Below are 21,020 nucleotides of genomic sequence, written 5' to 3'. Positions count from 1 at the left end.
TTCAAAACTTACCATACTTTTCGCTCTATAGGACGCACCCAACCATAGGACGCACCTTGTTTTAGAGGGGGAGAACAAGAAAAAAAAATTCTCCCCCTCTCTGCTCAGCGCCCCTTCAGCGAAGCAGCAGGAGAAACGGAGCCCCTTCCATTTCTCCTCCCGCTTGGCTGAAGGGGCACTGCGCAGCTCTCCCTCTCTGCTGAAGCCGGGAGAGTCTTGTTCTCCCGGCTTCAGCAAAAGGAACCCGAAGCCTTTGGAGTGCAGCGTGAGGTCCTGCTGCACTCCAAAGGCTTCGGGCACCTATCCCTGAAGCCTGGAGAGCGAGAGGGGTCGGTGCGCACCGACCCCTCTCGCTCTCCAGGCTTCAGCGAAAGCAACGTGTAGCCCCCGAAGCGCGGAGGGAGCGCTCCCTCTGCGCTTCAGAGGCTTCGCGTTGCTATCACTGAAGCCAAGGAGCCTGCATTCGCTCCATAGGACGCACACACATTTCCCCTTAATTTTTGGAGGGGAAAAAGTGCGTCCTATAGAGCAAAAAATACAGTATATCCTGCCTCCCTAGAGAAGCATTCAAGGTGGCTTTTGGCACAAGAAAAAGCTGCGTGCAACATGGCTCCCGAAACCTCCCCCTCTTCCCCACCCCCAGACCACTTGAGAATGGCTGAGGGTCTTGGCAAACCCTTAACAAATGTCTCTATAATGTATAGTGCTGGATGCTAGGTGGTTCCTAATGGTATTTGTATTGCTTCTCACATATATTTGCATTTTATTGCATTCCACAGAATTCAAACTGTGAAAACAATGAAATACAATATTCATTTTCTTTTATTGTTTCACACAATTTACACACCACTTGGTTGTAAACAGCAATAACAACCTCAAAGCAGCTTACGAAAAAGGTAGAACAATAAGATTGTCAAGAAAAGCAATTAACAACAATAATTCAAAACATTCAGAGAGATTAAAACCATCAGTAAACTAAAAGCAGATGAAAACACGTATGATTGTTCTAAACATATGGGTAAGCTTGTCAAAAGAAGGAGATAAGGAAAACACAATTAAATATCAATATTTTATATTTATGTTGTGAACTGCCCTGAGATCTATGGGTATAGGGTGGCATACAAATTTAATTAATCATCACCATCATCTTCCAAGACCATCTGACATAAAAGCTGCCTTGACTGCCCCTGCTAAAAAGGCTCTGCGTCCTGAGTTCCTATTGGCCAGTTTTCTTAAAGCATAAATAACAAGCTGGGCTTTCTGCCCTTGTCTAGCCAAGCAGAGCAGGAGCCTGCTTGTTTCATTTCAGGGTCCAGCTCAAATCTACACTTTCAGTTCCAGCAAATAACCTCAGGGGCTCTGGGCTGGAGAACACACACCCCTTCGAGGCTGAATCCAAGGAAAGGCTGGTGGGGCCCATAAATACAGTTAGCTTTAGGAAGAGTCATAAGGTGTCTAAAGCTTTCACTTTACTGGTCCAAGTTCAGGTCAGAATAGTATTTAGTCTCATCTTCCCTTCTGTAAGAAATATGGGTCAGGTAGACTGCATGTGTATATTGTTTTTATTTTATATCTATGTCATTTTAAATTGTTATAGATATTAATGTTGTATTTTTAGTTTTAGATTTTGTGATTTATGTGGAAATGTTTTCCATTTGGTTGCAGACCTTTTGATGTTTTTATTTATTGTTTATGACTTTTGTTATGTTGGTAATTATGTAAATCTTGCCATGTTGTAAGCTGCCTTCAGCATTGTTTTAACTACAGAAAGGCGGCATACAAATAAAATGATGATGATGATGATGGATCCATAGTTTACAAATGCATAAACCCTGCTGCCATGTCTGTTTTACCAATGATTTCCTTGTGCCAGCCCTGACTCTTATTTATTTCCTTCCTGCATTTACATTCTGCCAAATTAACTGCATCCTCTGGGAGGCTCACAAATTGAAAATAATTAAAATGCAAAAATGAAATAATTTAGCAAGCAAGGCAATAGAGACAAAAGTAGCAGCAACATAGAATGAGCATAAAAAACTGTGTGAAGCAGCATAAAAATGGTTTAGAACAGGGGCGTCCAACTTCCAAGAGATCTACTCACACGATTAACATCTGGCAGTGATCTAAATCAGCCTTTCTCAACCTGCAGGTCCCCAGATGTTGTTGGATTACAACTCCCATCATCCCTAGATAGCAAGGCCAGAGCTCAGGGATGATGGGAGTTGTAGTCCAACATCTGGGGACCCACAGGTTGAGAACCGCTGATCTAAACCCTTTTTGGGGGAGATTCAGGTAAAAGTTGTTGAGCTTTTTTAGGGAGGAAAGTCCCGTTTTGGGGGTGGGGAGATCAGGTCAAACTTGTTGTGCTTCTTTTGGGGAGGAACATTCCATATTTTGTAGGGTTCAGTTCAGAATTGTTGAGCTATTTTGGGAACATCCCGCTTATGTGCAGGTTAAGGTCTAATAAATGAAAACAGGTGCTAAGCAATAGAGCACTAAGGAGACAGTCAGCCTTGCAGCGAAAAGGCCGGATGGAGGAGCCAGCAATCTACCGCAATCTACCAAAACCTACCAGGGATCGACCAGTCAATCCAGATCGACCCATTGGACATCCCTGGTTTAGAAGATGAATCCATTTCATTGGATGACTCCGTAGATGTGTGTTCTTCAACCTCAGGTCCCCGGATGTTGTAGGACTACATTTCCCATCAGTCCCAGCCAGCAGGACCAACAGTCGGGGATGGTAGGAGTCGTAGTCTAACAACACCTGGAGATTACATAGCCTCTCCACTAGCATCACTGCTCTAGATAAAAAGTTTCCCTCTTTCCACATCATCATCATCAGCACCACTCCTTTATAAAACCTCATGGACGATCAGTGCCATGAACTGTGTGTGCTTTAAGGCTGTTTGCAATGGCTGGATCACTCACCTCTGGGGATTGTGAAATAACTCCGGGGCGTCGGATCCCAGCATTTGGCCACTGTTAGGCTGATAGGGCTGGAGAAAAAAATATAGAAAACAGATATATATTATGAAGGGAACGAAAACAGAACACTCAAAGGAATGACCTTATTACATTCTGTCAATGGCTGCCTATCAGGCTTCCCACCAGCCACATGGTTCTGGGCTCCTAATCTCACCACCCCTCCACCCTTTGATTCTACGCTGAGCTCTTCACTCAATAAAGCTCAAGTGCTAGAGTCCATCCCAGACAACACCACTTCAAACTCACAGGGGTGGGAAGGAGAGAGACCTTATTTTGATTGCCCCGCCACGTTAAAACTCAACAACAAAAAGCGACGACACCTCACGGCATCTAGTAAACTAGTGCGCCAAGGAGAAAACTAGTCCTCTCTGTACCTTGAGATACCAGTTTTCTACACGCAGGAAGTTTTAAAAAGAATAACTTGGAGGTTATCTGATACATCATGTCCTCACATCTCCTCCCTCCATGCAGCCCAATGTAGGACAAGCCCCAAAGAACTCACTGTGAGTCTCAGGGTCTGGGTTTTGAGGACTCAGCAGTCTTATTTACACAGCCCCCCCGAATACACGACAACATTGTCTCTTCATAACCCCGAGCCTGAACCCAGGCTGATTTTGGGAGTCAAATCAAATGAAATCATTTATTATACAGTCTCAGACCAGATAAAACACAGCACACAAAGGATGAAAAGTATGAGCATTAAAACACAAGCTTGTTTAAAATACAATATAATACAAAGGACAGATTTTGGGAGGTTGCTCTCTGCACTGGCTGCAGTCAATGAGCTGTACCAAGTTTTACTCAGAGTATACCCACTGAAATTAGTGCTGACTCCATTAATGTTAATGGGTTTACTCTAAGTAGGACCACCACTGGATACAAGAAATCAACTGCAGGAGTAACACAAACGCACAGCGCCCTGGCTTTGCTACGATCACTCACCCTGGCTTGGAGACGATTTCCCGCAAGACCCGCACTGCGTCATCGTTGCTCATGTTCTCGAAGTTGACCTCGTTCACCTGGAGTGCAACAGGTGAGGAATCTGTTATCGCCAGGGGTTTCCCCTCCAAATCGTAAGAAGATGAAGAGGAGACTTGCTTTGGGTCAGATCAAAGGCCAAGCATTCCGTTCTCAATGCAGCCAATCAGAAGCAGAGGCAGATTATGGGCTGGTTCTCCCACACTGGGCGCCAAGCCAAAAGGGCACTGCAGGGGGTGCCACAACAATGACAAACAATGGAAGGCAAGAGGCTTGGGTGGGGGGAATTTCAGTGCTGCACTGGGTGCTGCTGAAATTCTTAAGCGCCAAAATCTGCCACTGTCAGAAGCCCAGGAGGAGGACATGAGCACAACGCCTGCCTCCCAGCTGAACACTGGACTGAACGCTCATAGCCGAGAGCCCTGCTCCAAGGGACTACATCAGGTGTGCGGATCCTGTGGTCCTCCAGATGTAGCTGGACTCCCATCAACCCCAGCAAGCATGACCAATGGTCGGGGATGATGGGAGTTGTAGTTCAACATCTGGAAGGCCGTAGGTTCCCCACACCTGGCATACAAGGATGGCTCAGTCCTCAAAGTGGCCCTCTAGACCTGTCTACCTGGCCCTCGGCAATCTCGTCAGGCCATACCACTTCCCCAGGCCTGCTTAGCATCCTCCTGGGGTGTTTTTGCCTGGATGGAATGTGTCCTTCAACTTGGATGATGCCTTTTGCTTGACAAGGTGGAGGACAGAGAGGCGTGTGTGTGGAAACCAACCTGCTGTACAAAGATTAAATTTTAACTTCATTACCCCGCCCACTTTTGCCTCTGGCCCCACCCACCAGTGAGAGCATCTCCACCCCCATCAGGATGCTGGATCTGCTGGGCCTTCACCCCGATTTAGAGGCCAAGCTCTCCTTAGGAGCCTATGCTTGTGCCAACCTGTAAGAGCATGTCCCCCGGTTCAATCCTTCCGTCAGCCGCCACAGCGCCGCCTTTCATGATGGAGCCTATGTAGATGCCACCATCTCCTCGGTCGTTGCTCTGGCCCACGATGCTGATTCCTAGGAAGTTGTATTTTTCTGGAAAGTAGAGAGGAGGAAGAGTGTGCAAATGTGCAATTGGAGGAGGGTCACAGGTGGCCTTCTAAATATACCCCCCTTGTCCCCTGCTGGAAGGGTCTATGGCTCCCCCCCCCCCGCACAGGGCTGGGCCATTCAGATGGTGAAGGGAGAGAAGCAAGGTTAGCTGAGGCATGGAACTAGCAATTTTGAAAGGCAAGTCACCATGGTCTTAAGACCAGGGTAGCCAACACGGTTGTCAGACTCCCAATGCCCACTATAACAATTGTGTTTTGAAATATATCCCCTAATTGCAACTTTTTATGTCTTTGTTTTGCTCATGTACAAAAAAACCACCAAAGCAGCCAGTCATGCAGAGACACAGCCAGGAGCCTCCTTTCTGGATGTTGCTCCCAGTTCAGGGACAGGGAACTTCCATAAGTTGTTCCAACTCCCATCATCCCTGACCACTGGCCATGCTGGCTGGGGTTGATGGGAGTTGGAGCCCAACAAGATCTTGACGGCACCATGCCACTTCCCTTAGTTTCCAAGGTATGGAATTACTGGTTATGCACACCTAGCTTGCTTTGGTAGAGGCAAGATGGGTAAAGAGTCATTGCCACAAATGTGCACATTTTGCGACTGCGTTTACAATTCCTTGTGAGCATGCCATGACATAACAGCGGCTCAGCCAATGGGGCTTACCCATGTTGAGGGTGACAGTGATGATGTTCAGGGACATGGTAGAGTCTGTGATGCTGCTGAAGGAAGACGACTGAAAAACAAAAAGAAGAAGCTGACAATAATTTGCAGATTCTGCAGTTCAGAACGTGGTGATTGCAAGAGTTGGATGGGCAATGACATAGGAAGAAAGCCAAGAAATGGTTCAAAGGCCAACTTCTGTGGCATCCTTATAAATAAGCCTACAACATGAGGCTGCTAGCCCACACGTACCTATGTTAGCCTCGAAAACAGGAGGAAAAGAAGACATTTCTTTCATTGCCTGGGGATAGTTGTTACTCACCACAGGTGACCAGGCAACAGCTATTTACAGTTTTGTCTAAAGCAGGGACCTGCAGCTCTCTAGATATTTTTTGGACTACAATTCCCATCATCCTGGAACACCAGCCATGCTGGCTGGGGCTGATGGGAGTTGGAGCCCCACAGGTCCTGTCCCCCCCCCCCCTTACTAAGCTCTTAACGAAGGCAGCAAACTCCAAACCACAAAGGCTTACCCGGTCGATCTGTCGCATCTTCTGTTTCCGGCGACGGCGTTTGTGTTTCCGGATGAGACGGGACGAAGTGCTTTGTTCTGTGGAGCTACTCAACCTGGGAGGGGTAGAAAGAGGGCCAAAAAAAGAAATCAAGAGAAAATTCAGAACACATGTTGATTGACAGGTTGCAAAATTTGCTTTCTTTTGCCCTCAGAGTTGAGCCTGCTGCCGGTGAAAACACACTGCATTGTATCCAACTCAGAATAAATGGATAAAACTTTATTTGTGTTAGCCATCGGCCATAGCAACAAAAGAACATTGTGATATACACAGAACAAAATAAAAAGTCGATTATAATAAAACACAGTTTAGGATCCCGAATCAGCAGGCAAACAGTGGACCTTATACTGATTGCCCCAGCTAAAAAACCTTGCAACCTTTGCTGTCATCTGCCAGGAGAAAAGACACCATGGCAGTGATTGGACGACCTGGAATGGACAATAAAAGAGGGGTGATAATCTTGTTCCTCAGGTCTTTGTAAAGAGTGCACGCCAGGTACCTCTGGTTACGTACTTAATTCGTTCTGGAGGTCCATTCTTAACCTGAAACTGTTCTTAACCTGAAGCACCACTTTAGCTAATGGGGCCTAGTGCTGCTGCCGCGCCGCCGGAGCACAATTTCTGTTCTCACCCTGAAGCAAAGTTCTTAATCTGAAGCACTATTTCTGGGTTAGCAGAGTCTGTAACCTGAAGTGTATGTAACCCAAGGTACCACTGTATAGCCGAGGGCTACACATTCAGTCTTGCGAGGGTAAAAGCACGTCTATATTTTGGAATTGCTAGGTTGTACAGATAGGGTGCTCTGCTCAGAATAAACCACAGAAATCAATGGGCTTAGGTTAGTCATGTCCACCCACTTAAGGCAGCCTTTCTCAACCTGTGGGTCCCCACTTGTTGTTGAACTACAACTCCCATCACCCCTAGCTAGCAAGGCCAGAGCTCAGGGATGATGGAAGCTGTAGTCCAACAACATCTGGGGACCCACAGGTTGAGAACCGCTGACTTGAGGGATGGTGAAAACCTGCTGAGAACAGAATTGAAGGGACAAACAGACCTCGTCCCTGCCTCTGGTCTTCTTACACCAGCATATCCCATAGGAACATAGGAACCTGCTTTATGTGGAGCCAGACCATTGGTCCAGCTAGCTCAATATTGCCTAAACACTGGCAGCCACTTCTTCGGACTTCAGACAGCTGCTACCTGGAGATGAACCCAGGACCTTATGCATGCAAAGCAGGTGCTCTACCACTGAGCTATGCTCTTTCCCCTAAGCAAAGCAATGGGGAAGATGCTTTGAAAGGCCACTAGGGAAGTCTATCTCAAGGGGAGACCCTTAGGGTAAGGGGCTCTCCTTCAGATGGTGGACTTTTGCTTCCCCTCAGTTCTTTTCCCACCACAGCTTTGGGGGTGACAACAACTGGGTTTTGGGGGAGCACTGTTTGTTGGCCCTCTTGTACTCCTTCCTGCGAAGGATGGTCCGATGGGCAGACTAGGAAGGTGCAGTTGGTCCTTAAAGAGACTCTACTGAGAAGCCGTCACCTGCTGTCTAGTGGCTCACCACAAGGGGGAGCCGCAGGGTGATGCAGCCGTTCTACACTCCCGAAGTTTCCAAAACAATCTCGTTTCTCAAAAAGACGGGAAGGAAAGCGGAATGGAAACAATGTGCTGTTTAAATTAGGCATCCCACAAACAATGATCTCACTCAATATGTTTATCTCACAGGGGAAGAGCTCAGGGATTGTCAGCGCTATTGCACAGACCGCATTAACTGTGGTTCACTCAAGCAACCCAAATAGAAAAGGGCAGTTCTGTTATTTGGTTGCAAACCCGGGTTTGCCACTGACTGGAGCAAGCCAAGCTAAGCCAGACTGTAGGAACCTGTAATCTGTCACAATTGATGGAGGAGAAATTCAAACTCATTTGCTATTGACGAGAAACTCCCTAACTCTGCCTCACAAACCAATATGCAAACCAAAACATGGCTATTCTCTGAAAATTCACACTTCTTTGATTTTTATGATGCAGTTGTCCAATGGAGCAATATGTTTATAAATGCATGTATTAGGGGAGAAGTGCATAAAAATGCATTGATTCAATAACGATACTACAAAAATCCACTATATTAGGGGAAACTAATAACAAAAATGTGTACATGACTCAAAATTGCGTATATATATATATATATATATATATATATATATATATATGGTGAAATTTGCACTAAAATGCTGGTTTTAAAAAAAAGTCATTGTGAAAATGTAAGTCACAAATTGCTGTGGAAATGTCGAGAACTGCAAAAATGAGTAACTTAAGAGAACCAATGTAGGGAAAGGAGTTTTAAACCTGCGAACCCTCCTGGCACTGCATTCCCAGATATGAATAATTCCTTCTTCCCCCCGCCCCCCAGAAAGCCTGCGAATTGATTAATAGCTACTTTTTGCCAAGGGAGCGCGGTGTTTGGTAGGAATTGACAGATCTCTCCATTCATCATGAAAAGGAAAGGTCTGTGGCTCGGCTGCAGAGCATCCCCTTTGCACGCAGAAGGTTCCCTAGCAGGTGTAGCATTCGATGCAACTCTACATCTATCCAGAAAAGAAAAGAAAAAAACAGAGTACTTACTCTCTGGCTGCATGCATGGCATACATTTAAAGCACACCGCTAAGAATCCTGGAAACCGTAGTTTGTTAAGGATGCTGGGAATTGCAGCTCTGTGAGGGGTAAGCGACAGTTCCTGGGATTCGAGGGGGGTGCTTCAACTGTACGCAGACCCATATTTCTCAAAGAAGAAAGAAGACCAGAGTACTCACGCACAGGTGGGGCATGAGGAATGTGCCCCCTCTCTTAACACAATGTCCAGGCCTCCTTTCTCAGCCCCACAATGCCCCCTCCTGCCCCCCCCCCGCGCAAGTTGCTGGTGCCCGACTTGAGAACACAAGTGCACTTGTGCCGGTGTGTCCTTTCGCAATGCCAGACAAAAAGCTTTGTTATTTTGTCCTCTTGCTGTTGGTGCAGAATAATCCATCCCCTTCCACATCTCAGAAGCTGCTGCCGCCGCCGCCGCCCCCCTTCCCCAAGCTCCCCCACCGACGGAATGTCTCATCCGCTTATGAACATCATCTTTGTAATATTAAACAACATACCTTGGCACATTCCACCCCGACGCACTGGATGGCCAGCCAGCCAGTCACTCGCTTGTGCCAAGACTCCCCCCCTCAGCTCAGAAAGGGAAAAGGGGGAAAGGGGCCCTCCATAGCAGCCTCTGCAGCCGTTCGTTGTATTTTATTTATTCTTCTACAGGGAAGGATAAAAATCTGGAGCGGGGGCGGGGAAAGGGGTGTTATGAAAATGTACACTGGGGCTGGATCTAGTTGGATCCAGCATGCGATGCTCCAGTAACCCACTTTGGGCTGCTCTTAATCCAATCCCAGCATGGATCGTCCACCGCTACAGAAATATTCCACTTATTTTTAAAAAAAAATGGGAGAGGAAAGTGGTGGGGGTTAAAGGTGCCGTGTTCCTTAGAGAAGCCTAAAAGGGGGTGGGGGGGAGAAGAAAATGGATCAGAAAGAACCATCTCATTGGGCAAGTGGAGGGTGGGTGTTCTTTAGGAAGTTGGTGGCAGAGCACTCTCCTTCCCACGCGGAGAAAACCCCCGCCATCCCAATCTCTTGCCACCTTGAGAACAGTCCAAGTTTGGCTTTTTAAAAAATAAAAAAGGACAGGTGTGGAAGGCATCACGAAGCCTTAGTGGCACAGGAGGGACATAAATTATTATTTCTTTGGTATTTAATGCCTCCTAGGCTTATTAATGGGATGCAGGTGGCGCTGTGGGTTAAACCACAGAACCTAGGACTTGCCGATTAGAAGGTCGGCAGTTCGAATCCCCGCGACGGGGTGAGCTCCCGTTGCTCGGTCCCTGCTTCTGCCAACCTAGCAGTTCAAAAGCACGTCAAAGTGCAAGTAGATAAATAGGTACCGCTCCGGCAGGAAGGTAAATGGTGTTTCCATGCGCTGCTCTGGTTCACCAGAAGCGGCTTAGTCATGCCAGCCATATGACCCGGAAGCTGTACGCTGGCTCTCTTGGCCAATAAAGCGAGATGAGCGCCGCAACCCCAGAGTCGGCCACGACTGGACCTAATGGTCAGGGGTCCCTTTACCTTTACCTAGACTTAATAATAATAATAATAATAAGGTAAAGGACCCCTGGACGGTTAAGTCCAGTCAAAGGCGACTATGGGGTTGCTGTGCTCAGCTCGCTTTCAGGCCGAGGGAGCTGGCGTTTGTCCACAGACAGCTTTCCAGGTCATGTGGCCAGCAGGACTAAACTGCTTATGGCACAACTGAACACCGTGACAGAAACCAGAGCGCACGGAAACGCCGTTTACCTTTCTGCCACAGCGGTACCTATTTATCTACTCACGCTGGTATGTTTTTGAACTGCTAGGTTGGCAGGAGCTGGAACAGAGCAATGGGAGCTCACCCCATCGCGGGGATTCGAAATGCTGACCTTCTGATCAGCAAGCCCAAGAGGCTCAGTGGTTTAGATCACAGCGCCACCCACCTAGGCTTAATAAGGTAACTGTCGGAAGTGGAAAGCCTTGTATACAGTGGGGTTGCCAGATGTGTGCATAACCATTGAAGGCAGTTTATTGCAGGGTATAACTTGGATTAAAGTCTTGCCATTTGTTTGTTCCATTTGACAGATGACAACAACCGTTATAACAAAGTCCTTCATGATGAATCTCTTAAGGGAAATAAGGAAGCTGCCTGATGCTGAGTCAGACCATTGTTCCATCTCAGCTCAGTGTTGTCCACGGGGTCTCTCCCTACCTGCAGAGGCAGGGACTGAACAATTGCTGAATTATGGACCTTCCCTTGAGGCACAGCAGCAAAGGAAGGTGCCTAAATTCCAAGCCAGGTCAAGCTCAGTATTGTCTACACTGACTGGCAGCAGCTCCCAGGGCTTCAGGCAGAGGGCAACCCAGAGCAATGGTGGACCCTTGGCAGACTCGCTACGAGGCACCTTCCTGCACTCCTTGCCTCGCGCACTGGCCCGTTACCTGCTCGTGTTTTCGTCATTGTCGGAGTCGATGAAGCTGCTGGACTCCAACTCGCTGCTCATCACGGTGGAAGAGCTGTCGTAGCCCGGCGGGTGCTCCCGGTGTCGGTCCAGCTTTGGGTGCCCATTGATGCGGGAGACTGCAGGGGAAGGAAGGCAACATTACACTGAGAAGGGCTCTGGACAAGGAGACCCAGGTTCCAATCCACGGTCAGGTGCAAAACTTGCTAAGCGACCTTGAACCCATCAGTATTTCTCAGCCTAAACAGCCACGCAGGGCTATTGTGAGACTAAAGGGGGAGGAGACCAATGTATTTGACCCTGAGCTCATGGCTGAAAGGGTGGAGTGTAAATGCGGCTATTATTCATCACTAAGAGCACTGTTGTTGTTATATTTACAGTGGTACCTCAGGTTAAGTACTAAATTCGTTTTGGAGGTCTGTTCTTAACCTGAAATTGTTCTTAACCTGAAGCACCACTTTAGCTAATGGGGCATCCTGCTGCCGCTGCCCCACCGGAGCACAATTTCTGTTCTCATCCTGAAGCAAAGTTCTTAACCTGAAGCATTATTTCTGGGTTAGCGGAGTCTGTAACCTGAAACGTATGTAACCTGAAGCGTATGTAACCCGAGGTACCACTGTATAGTAATATAAGTTATATGATGTATTCATTATCAATCACTCCATGATGTTTAATGGGAAGCGATTCCTAAATGGAACAAAAAAATGATTGCACCACAACACTGAGAGAAGCCTGGAAGAATCACACAAGTTAGGGATTCAACTACTTCCGTTGTTTTTTTAAAAAAAGAGAATTCTTTACAGCAAATGCTATTCCCTAGCATTCAGTCACACCCCTAGTGTATCCGTCTGCAGCCTTTTCAGACTAGTATCCATCTTTCATCCAAATGTGCACAAGGACCCATTTGTTAATTTTTTCACCAGCTGTGCATAGTGGTTGTGGGTTGCGCTATCCTTGCGTTTACTGGCATGTTGCAGAAGATACCAGGAAAAACAAACACATGCCAGTACAGAGGGGTGCAGATTCAAGAACACAACTGGAGGTTTTTTCAAGACCAGCAGCTTTGCCTGTGTGTGTGTGTGTGTGTGTGTGTGTGTGTGAGAGAGAGAGAGAGAGAGAGAGAGAGAGAGAGAGAGAGAGAGAGAGAATTGAGTAAGGATTAGCACCTAGCAGGAGAAAATTCTTTCCAGATTACTTCGTCATGTTCAATAAAGAGCAAACATGTTTGGGCACCTCCAAATATCTTCTGCTGACCCAGCTTCCCCTTGTCAGACTTGACTGCCAAATTCTGAACCGAAAACCTATGGGGATGGGAAGGAAGGTGTCACACACACACACACACACACCTTGGTGGAAAAGAGTAGCAAGTCCCAGGTGTCTGATATAGACCCTGAGCACAGATTCCTCATTCATTGCCAGGTCAATGATTGATCCCCCAAAGTAAACACACCCATCCACTCCCACCTATTATGAAGAACTAATGGCCCACATCAGCTGTTTATGTGAACTGGTTCTGAGAGATGGAGGGGAGAGGGAAATTCACACAGACAACTCTGAAAACAAGGGCGGAAGAAGAGACCCCCCCCCAAAAAAAGTTCACTCCCCACACCCATCAACTTGGGAAGAAATATTCTTCTGCCGCATCTCTGATATTGCTTTAGGCCAGTGAAGGGAGATGACAAGCCCTGGGGACCAAATCTGGTCCGCCAGCTCTGTCTGGCTATTGAGAACCCTCCCCAGGCTGTGACCCATAGATCCCAAAGCTGTGCTCCACAATAACTCTGCTCTGCTTTTTTAGCTTGAACTAGAATGCGTTGTTGATACAGTGATACAGTGGTGCCTCGCAATACGAAATTAATCCGTTCCGCGAGTCTCTTCATCTTGCGGTTTTTTCGTCTTGCGAAGCACGGCTATTAGCGGCTTAGCAGCTATTAACGGCTTAGCGGCTATTAATGGCTTAGCGGCTTAGCGGCTTTAAGAAAAAGGAAACAAACTTGCAAGAACGTTTCGTCTTGCGAAGCAAGCCCATAGGGAAATTCGTCTTGCGAAGCGACTCAAAAAACGGAAAACCCTTTCGTCTAGCGAGTTTTTCGTCTTGCGAGGCATTCGTCTTGCGGGGCACCACTGTATACTTCTCATTTGCCTGGATGGTGCAAAAGCATAACTTTTGCAGAGCTGGAATGTAGTCTGCTATACAGTGTTGATCTGCCACTGTTGGGCCCTGCCCCACCACTGGTATGCGGCCCCCGAAAATTTGTCCATGAGGAAATGTGGCCCTCGGAGCTGAAAAGGGTTCCCCACCCCAAGGAAAGAGAGAGAGAGACACACACAGGGAGAGATTAGGCAAACTTTCTCAAGAACGTTTCAGGCCCAAATATTACTTGCTAAAAATTGGAAAACACAAGAACTACCAACAGCGGAAGATGAGGGACTTTTCGGAGCTAGCTGACCTGACTGGAAGAATCCGTGACCAGAAAGAAGAGGAGTTCCAAGAGGACTGGAGGAAATTTAAGGACTATTTGAATAAATATTGTAACATAAAAAATTAGAAATTACTTGAAAGAAAACAAATAGGCCTAGAATTAAATTAAATTATAATTAATTAAATGGGATTTAGAATGTTAAGAAAAGTGAATAAGATGGACTATAACTGGAAATTGTTTTAGTTTAATAATGATATTGGAAAGCTGTTACTTTTAACTACAAGGAAACTCAGAAGGGAGGGACTTGAGGAAGTCAACTAAGATGCTTAAAAGGTTTGATTTGTGAACAATTGTTTGTTGTTATTGCTTATCTGTTTATTGTTCTTTTTTTCCTGTTTTTGTGTACCACTCTGCGTTGTGGTTTTTGTTATCATTGTGGAAAATCTAATAAAAATTTATTTAAAAAAACACACAAGAACGTTTCAGGCGTGTGTTTCTTCAAGCCAAATCTTCTCAGCGCAGCACTGGGGGGAAGCAGGACTGTGTAAGCAGAAGATGGTGAGGCTCTGCAGGAAGGGAGGGATTCCTCCAGGGAGCAGCTAGCTAACTTCCCTTGCGTGATCCCCTTGCCCACTCGATCACTTCAATCTGATGAACTGATACCGTTACAGGTGCTATATGAAATCTGTTCTGCACTGGTAAGAAATCAACCTTGCAGTGTGACAGCACTTAACCCTTTGGAACTCCCTGCCTATTGACATCAGTGCCTCCGGTATACTCTTTTCGGCACCTGCTTAAAACATTTTTGGTTCAGCAAGCCCAGCCACGTGTGCAGAAGCTGGCATTTGCTTTAACCTGGTTTTAGCTTATAATAGATTTAAATTGCACTTAGATGGTTTTTTAAAAAAATACCTGATATCTGCTTTTATATATACAGTGGTACCTTGGGTTACATACGCTTCAGGTTACATACGCTCCAGGTTACACACTCTGCTAACCCAGAAATAGTGCTTCAGGTTAAGAACTTTGCTTCAGGATAAGAACAGAAATCGGGCTCCGGCGGCGTGGCGGCAGCAGGAGGCCCCATTAGCTAAAGTGGTGCTTCAGGTTAAGAACAGTTTCAGGTTAAGAACGGACCTCCGGAACGAATTAAGTACTTAACCTGAGGTACCACTGTAAACTGCTTGGTGGTTTTATTTACAATCAAGCTGTATATAAATTTTGGTTTAAAAACAACGTAAAAGTGGCCCTGATAGGCCAACATTCTGTTTCCCCGCATTGACCAAGCAGTTGTTTCTAGGAAGTCTGAAGGCATATCCTGAAGGAAACTTCGTGCCCACGTTCTTGCTCCCCGGCTGCTGTTATTATTCAGTGGTAGACTGCCTCTGAACTTGGAGGCTCAATTCAGCCCTCATGGCTAACAGACAACAGCAAGACATCCTACAGGATTATCCCCTTTCAAAGCCATCTGTCGCCACGTCTTGTGGGAGCAAGTTCCATGCATCAGTCATGCGCTGCATCACTAGCAAGTACTTCCTTTTTTCTGCCATAGGGGAGCTGCCTTGTACAGGGTCCACCTAGCTAAGTACAGTGGTATCTCAGGATAAGTACTTAATTCGTTCTGGAGGTCCATTCGTAACCTGAAACCGGAGCACGATTTCTGTTCTCATCCTGAAGCAAAGTTCTTAACCCGAGGTACTATTTCTGGGTTAGCGGAGTCTGTAACCTGAAGCGTATGTAACCCGAGGTATCACTGTACTGTCTACACCAGGGGTCAGCAACCTTTTTCAGCCGTGGGCCAGTCCACTGTCCCTCAGACCATGTGGTGGGCCGGACTATATTATGAAAAAATAAAGGTAAAGGTAAAGGTACCCCTGCCCGTACGGGCCACTCGTGTCCGACTCTAGGGTTGCGTGCTCATCTCGCTCTAGAGTCTGTGAGCCGGTGCCGTCCGAAGACACTTCCGGGTCACGTGGCCAGCGTGACGAAGCTGCAGCTGGCGAGCCAGCACCAGCGCAGCACACGGAAACGCTGTTTACCTTCCCGCCAGAGTGGTACCTATTTATCTACTTGCACTTAAGAGTGCTTTCAAACTGCTAGGTGGGCAGGAGCTAGGACCGAACGACGGGAGCTCACCCCGCCGCGGGGATTCAAACCGCCGACCATACGATCGGCAAGTCCTAGGCACTGAGGTTTTACCCACAGCGCCAACCTCGTCCCTTAGGTATGAAAAAATAATAATGAACAAATTCCTATGCCCCACAAATAACCCAAGAGATGCATTTTAAATAAAAGCACACATTCTACTCATGTAAAAACACCAGGCAGGCCCCACAAATAACCCAGAGATGCATGTTAAATAAAAGGACACATTCTACTCATGTAAAAACACGCTGATTCCCGGACCGACCGCTGGCCGGATTGAGAAGATAATGGGGTCCACTGGGTCTACACTGATTGGCTGCAGCTCCCCAGGGTTTTCAAGGCAAGGAGTCTCTCCCAGCCCTACTTGAAGATGCTATTGGTGACCTTCTGCATGCAAAGCAGCTGTTGTACCACTGAGCTACAGCCTTTCCCTTAAGATATAGGAATGTACGCTGAGTCAGACCACTGGGTCTATCTAAGCTAAGCACTGTCTGGCTCTCCAGGGTTTCAGACAAGGAGCCTTCCCCAGTCCTACCAGGAAATGCCAGGGATTGAACATTGAACTGCCTGCATTTAAAACAGATGCTCCAGCACGGACCTGTAGTCTTCCTTATCCTGAATCTCCTGCCAATTCCATTTCATAGACTGGGTTAGCATTAAAGAGTATTATTTTTTTAAATAAATCATTGCACTGTAGCTAGAGAGCTCTTTGGACTTAACCGTCATCTGGAAAGGGGAAGGGATGTGAGTGTGTGCGCAGCTGATTTTTGCAAGCCAAGGTTGCAGCAGTCGCATCAATGGAAACTCCTTTTGGAAGACAGAACCACATGCAAGTGGTTGGCACCCCCCCCCCCCGGAAGCAGTTCTTAACAAGCCCGATACCTACAGTGATGTACAGGAGGCGGAGCTTCTGGGTAGCATTTGATTGGCCTCAGAAGGCGACACCCCCAGGGGGGAGAGTGTTTCCTGCTGCTGGCGGGTCTCAGAGGGGAGCATGGACGCAGCTGTGGCACCACACAGGGTCCATCCTGCTGCGGCCGACCACGGCCCAAACATTCCCAAAACGCAGAAGTCACCATCTCGGGCAGAGGAAGCACCCGTTGCCAGCTTGCGGCGTGCACCACTCGATGCAAAAAGCCCAGCAAATCCGCAGTGACCACAACACGTTGAGGTGTCAACCTCTCAGCTCATAGCCTGTGTACGTTTAAGGAAGAGAAGCCAAACGCTCTGAACAAAGCTATCCCAGATGTATTTGGGAGGAGGAGGAGGAGACCACGTAAAGATCTTCAGCAACCCAGCTGAAGCATTCAGCAAAACTCCACACCAAAGAGACTCAGAGACTGCGCAAAGCACGCTTAGAGAGATCAGGAAGCCTCTTTGCTCCTGGAGGGAATCCCAAGAAGATATTTCGCGCAGGGAACAAAGTCTACCGCCAAGCGCCGGATCTTCCCCGAAGCTGCAGAAAATAAAACACGAATAAAACACTTTGCTGCCACAAATAAAGGGGGGTCGTTATGAAAGGGGTCACTTTCATTTTTGTAATTATTCCCAGCAACCAGCCCCCCAAATCCTTTTAAAGACTGGGATCCTGGGATGCACAGGATAAAGGCTCTTCATCCCTAAGCCATTTCAAATTTGCATGATTATTTACAACTAACTGTGCTGGATTATAGTGATAGGAGGCATGGGGCAGTGGTGTGCTGGTGGAGAGATTTTATTGAAATGTGTGCATTTTTAAAAATGGCCGTATGAAGGCCCAAAAAGTTGTATGAGATTAGATTTTCAGACCATCATTAAGGAACAAGGCAGTGGCTGGCAGGACATATATACTCAGATAGGGCTGGGATATAGCTCCCCTTATGTCTGAAAGGGGATGGATGAATCTGTCATTTCGGTTTTCTCCCTCTTTCTAATTTTCCCCAAGCTTTTAAGTTCAATTCTCAACATTCAACGCCCTCAGTTTGTACATTTAAAAAAAGAGTCTTTCCAAAAACCCACCAGCATATTTTCCCTAATAACATGCAAGTTTATAAGCGCTTTCCCCTAATATATAGGTGTTTCCAAAGCAATTTCCTCCAAAGTAACGGATTTCTGTGTGTACGGTTCTCACAAACGAATGCATTTCTGTTCACACTTTGCCTTAATAGACACACTTCTGTATACAAAACTTGGGTCTTAAGAACCAGATTGCAAAATTCGGAGAAGTGTGAATTTTGAAGGGCTGCCGCTTTTCCGTTTGCAGACCACTTCAGACAGTGCAAATGCTCACATTTGCAGGCAAACCAAATTGAATTCTGCCCCAATTTCTATCAGCCTGATCTTTTTTTGTGGGCATAGGGGGTTGATTCAGGGAGAGGCAGTCCAGCAACATCCTGGAGGGTGCCACAATGGGTATCTCTGCAGTAGGGGATTCCCAGCCTTAAGGCTGCTAGAAAAAGCACTGCCACATCTGTGGAAATTGCTGGCAGCTGCATGTGCCACCATCCAGCTTGCGCCTTCAGTCACTTGCGTGCGAACGCCGCCTCCCTTTCGGGCAGTATTGCATTTCAGCTCCCCTGAGTTGTGCTAAGCCACTGCCGCGATCCCCTTTAGCAGACGAAGGGAGGCAGGATTTATTTGGCTCCTTGGAAATAACAAAACGGTTGCCCAAACTGTAAAAAAAATAATTAAAAAGCCCTTTGCAGGGCAGCTTAATCCTCAAGCCCTGGTTCAAACCAAAGCACTTGGATTTTGGATTTCAGGAAACATAAGCTTCTGTGGGATTAGACAAGAGTTAAAACCGAGTATTTCAGCTTTCAAGGATCTCGTTCGTTTGTAAGAGCGACAAAGGGGGAAAAGCAGGAGGGGAAATTGCCCCCGAGGCTTCTCATCCCTCCCAAATTGCAGCTTCCAGACAAACAACCTGAAGCACCTCCGTCCACACAGCAAAATTGTACCTGTTCATCCGGAATGGAGGACAACTTTCGCCTGCTGAGATGCCTCGAAAGTCTCTTTGAACCAGCCCCCGGCCCAGGCTCCCTGTGCTGGGAGATACCTTAAGACACCCCAGCCGGCATATGCAGATTTGCCTCTGGCAAGCCACGTCCCCCTCTCGGCGTTAGGCCAATGAGGAGGGAGCTATGTAAAACTGTCTCCCAATGGTCACGTTCCCTGCCATTTCCTGGCTTGCCAGAGTTCGTCACAGGCCACCGCAGGTCCGAGGCGGGGGAAGAAATTTGGTCGGTTGTTTTCATGAGAGCCTACCTAATTCACACACACACACACACACACACACACACACACACGTAAAGCACACACGCCAAACCGAAGCATGCGCACAAAACTCTCCTTCACGATCTGCAAGTCTCTAGAATTCGCAACGCGGTTCGCCGACCGGAAAAACATGGGGGAGGAATCACACAGGGGGGTGGGGTGTGTTTGTCCATGAAAACAGCAAAGAAAAATGCATTCCGTTAGGCAAAATAGCTTCAACAAAATGGATAATTTTTGGTGAGGTTTTTTTTTTTAAAAAAAAGAACATAAGGAATTGTGAGGAATTGTTTTTTTAAAAAATAACTAAATTGTAAAATGATGCGGAAATGTGGCCAAAAGAACTTAAGGTTGGAAGAGTGAGAAGCTGAGGGGAACCAGAAGTGACAAGTTTCACCTGTCCCCACCACAGAGCCAAGCAAACGCTGCACAAAGAACTAGCTTGTTATGTGATCGGTTGTCTTCTGCAGTGAGACTATGGGCAACTCACGGCCTTCATACAAAGCGAGGCTAATAAAAGATGTCCGAATGCAAAACCACACAGGATTATAAGCAAGCAGAAATAGGCACAGCAAGCAAAATATCAGCACTGCCACAATCGTGTATAAATGTAGGCTACAGTAGATGACTTGCCATCAAACTGAGAAGAGATGAAGAACAGGGAGGAGTAGCAGAGAATGGCCACGATGCCCCAGGGGTCAGCAGTGGGGCTACATTCTGGGATGTGAGGCTTCTTGGCAGGTGCCCCACAATTCCAGCTTCTAACACTGAACCACTGTGCACCCGCTAACTCTTGTGCTGTGCAGGAGGTTGGACTAAATGGTTTCTGAGGTTCCCTTCCAGCTCTGTGATGCTACAAGTGAAAATACTGTTCCATGCATCCATCAAAGTGGGCTTTGGCTCATGAAATATAATGCTATAAACAAAATGTCCTGGTCTTTATAAGGAGCCACAAGACCCTTTCATTGCAGCAGACCAACAAAGTAGCTGGTGCTTTTCTTTTCTTTTTTAATGTACACTTCCAAAAGGTAATGTGTGAACAGGACGAGCGAATGCTTGGGAACGTGCAGAACCATGCAAGAGTTAGGACAACTTGTAGGTCCCCATCAAGTTCAGGCCTTGGGATGCCAGAAGGCATTGTTTTCTGTTCCGCTCTGTATTTCTCGCACACAGCACTGTTTTTCTATTCCACTGAAAAATGGGTCCAAACCCCAATGTCTAAAACTCCTGGTAGAGGACAAGGATGTAGAGATCACGCTAAGCGTGGCCAAATTCTGTGCGACTGCCATAAAACTTAGGGAACAAGCTGTACTACCTGAATGATTAAGGTTTTAAATGATATAGTTTTAGGTTATATTTTAGTGATCAAGATTTAATGTATATTGTTAACTGCTGTTAAATCTGAATTATCTCTGCTAAACCCAATTGCAATTCAACGTATTCCCATTGTGTTTTATGATTTTTCTGATCTTGTAAGTGAGTCGGAACTGGTCTGTGACCGTAATAATAAATTCAAATATTCCACTGAAAATTTTCCACTGTGAAATTTTGTAACTCATATAATCTACCTAAGTTGTGTCCTCTTTATACGTTATTCCGCCCTTTTCATCTCAATGCAAAGGAAACACAATGCAAATGACAGAGGGAAATGTATTGATTACATATCGCAGACGGGAAGCAGCAGCAGCAGCAAATTCCACTCACACTCATCCATTCCAGACAGGCGGCAAATATGAGAGCATCGGTGATTTCCTCTCCAGTTTTTTGTCGTAGTCCTCCGACAACCCCCTACAAACCTGGGCTTGCCACCTCACAGCTAATGAA

At 46.7% G+C, this 21,020-nt stretch overlaps 1 protein-coding gene across 5 annotated transcripts in view; it reads right to left on the bottom strand.

The window, feature by feature from the left end:
• Positions 1-21,020, bottom strand: part of DVL1 (dishevelled segment polarity protein 1) — a 127,653-nt gene that overhangs the window by 54,465 nt on the left and 52,168 nt on the right. For all 5 annotated transcript variants that reach the window (XR_014009983.1, XM_081201517.1, XM_081201519.1 and 2 more), the window contains exons 5-10: positions 11,360-11,498; positions 6,262-6,355; positions 5,732-5,801; positions 4,908-5,047; positions 3,931-4,007; positions 2,932-2,999 (exon numbers count right to left, since the gene is read on the bottom strand). Coding sequence is in view for 4 of the 5 variants with exons in the window: in XM_081201517.1 (XP_081057643.1) it covers positions 2,932-2,999; positions 3,931-4,007; positions 4,908-5,047; positions 5,732-5,801; positions 6,262-6,355; positions 11,360-11,498 (588 nt within the window). In the remaining variant the exon portion in view is untranslated. The remainder of the gene's footprint in view (positions 1-2,931; positions 3,000-3,930; positions 4,008-4,907; positions 5,048-5,731; positions 5,802-6,261; positions 6,356-11,359; positions 11,499-21,020) is intronic.

Source organism: Podarcis bocagei (assembly GCF_964188305.1).
Source record: "Podarcis bocagei genome assembly, chromosome: 7".
NCBI classification, from domain to species: domain Eukaryota; kingdom Metazoa; phylum Chordata; class Lepidosauria; order Squamata; family Lacertidae; genus Podarcis; species Podarcis bocagei.
The sequence above is the reverse complement of the archived record's forward strand: the minus strand, read 5'-3'. Positions and strand labels throughout refer to the sequence as shown.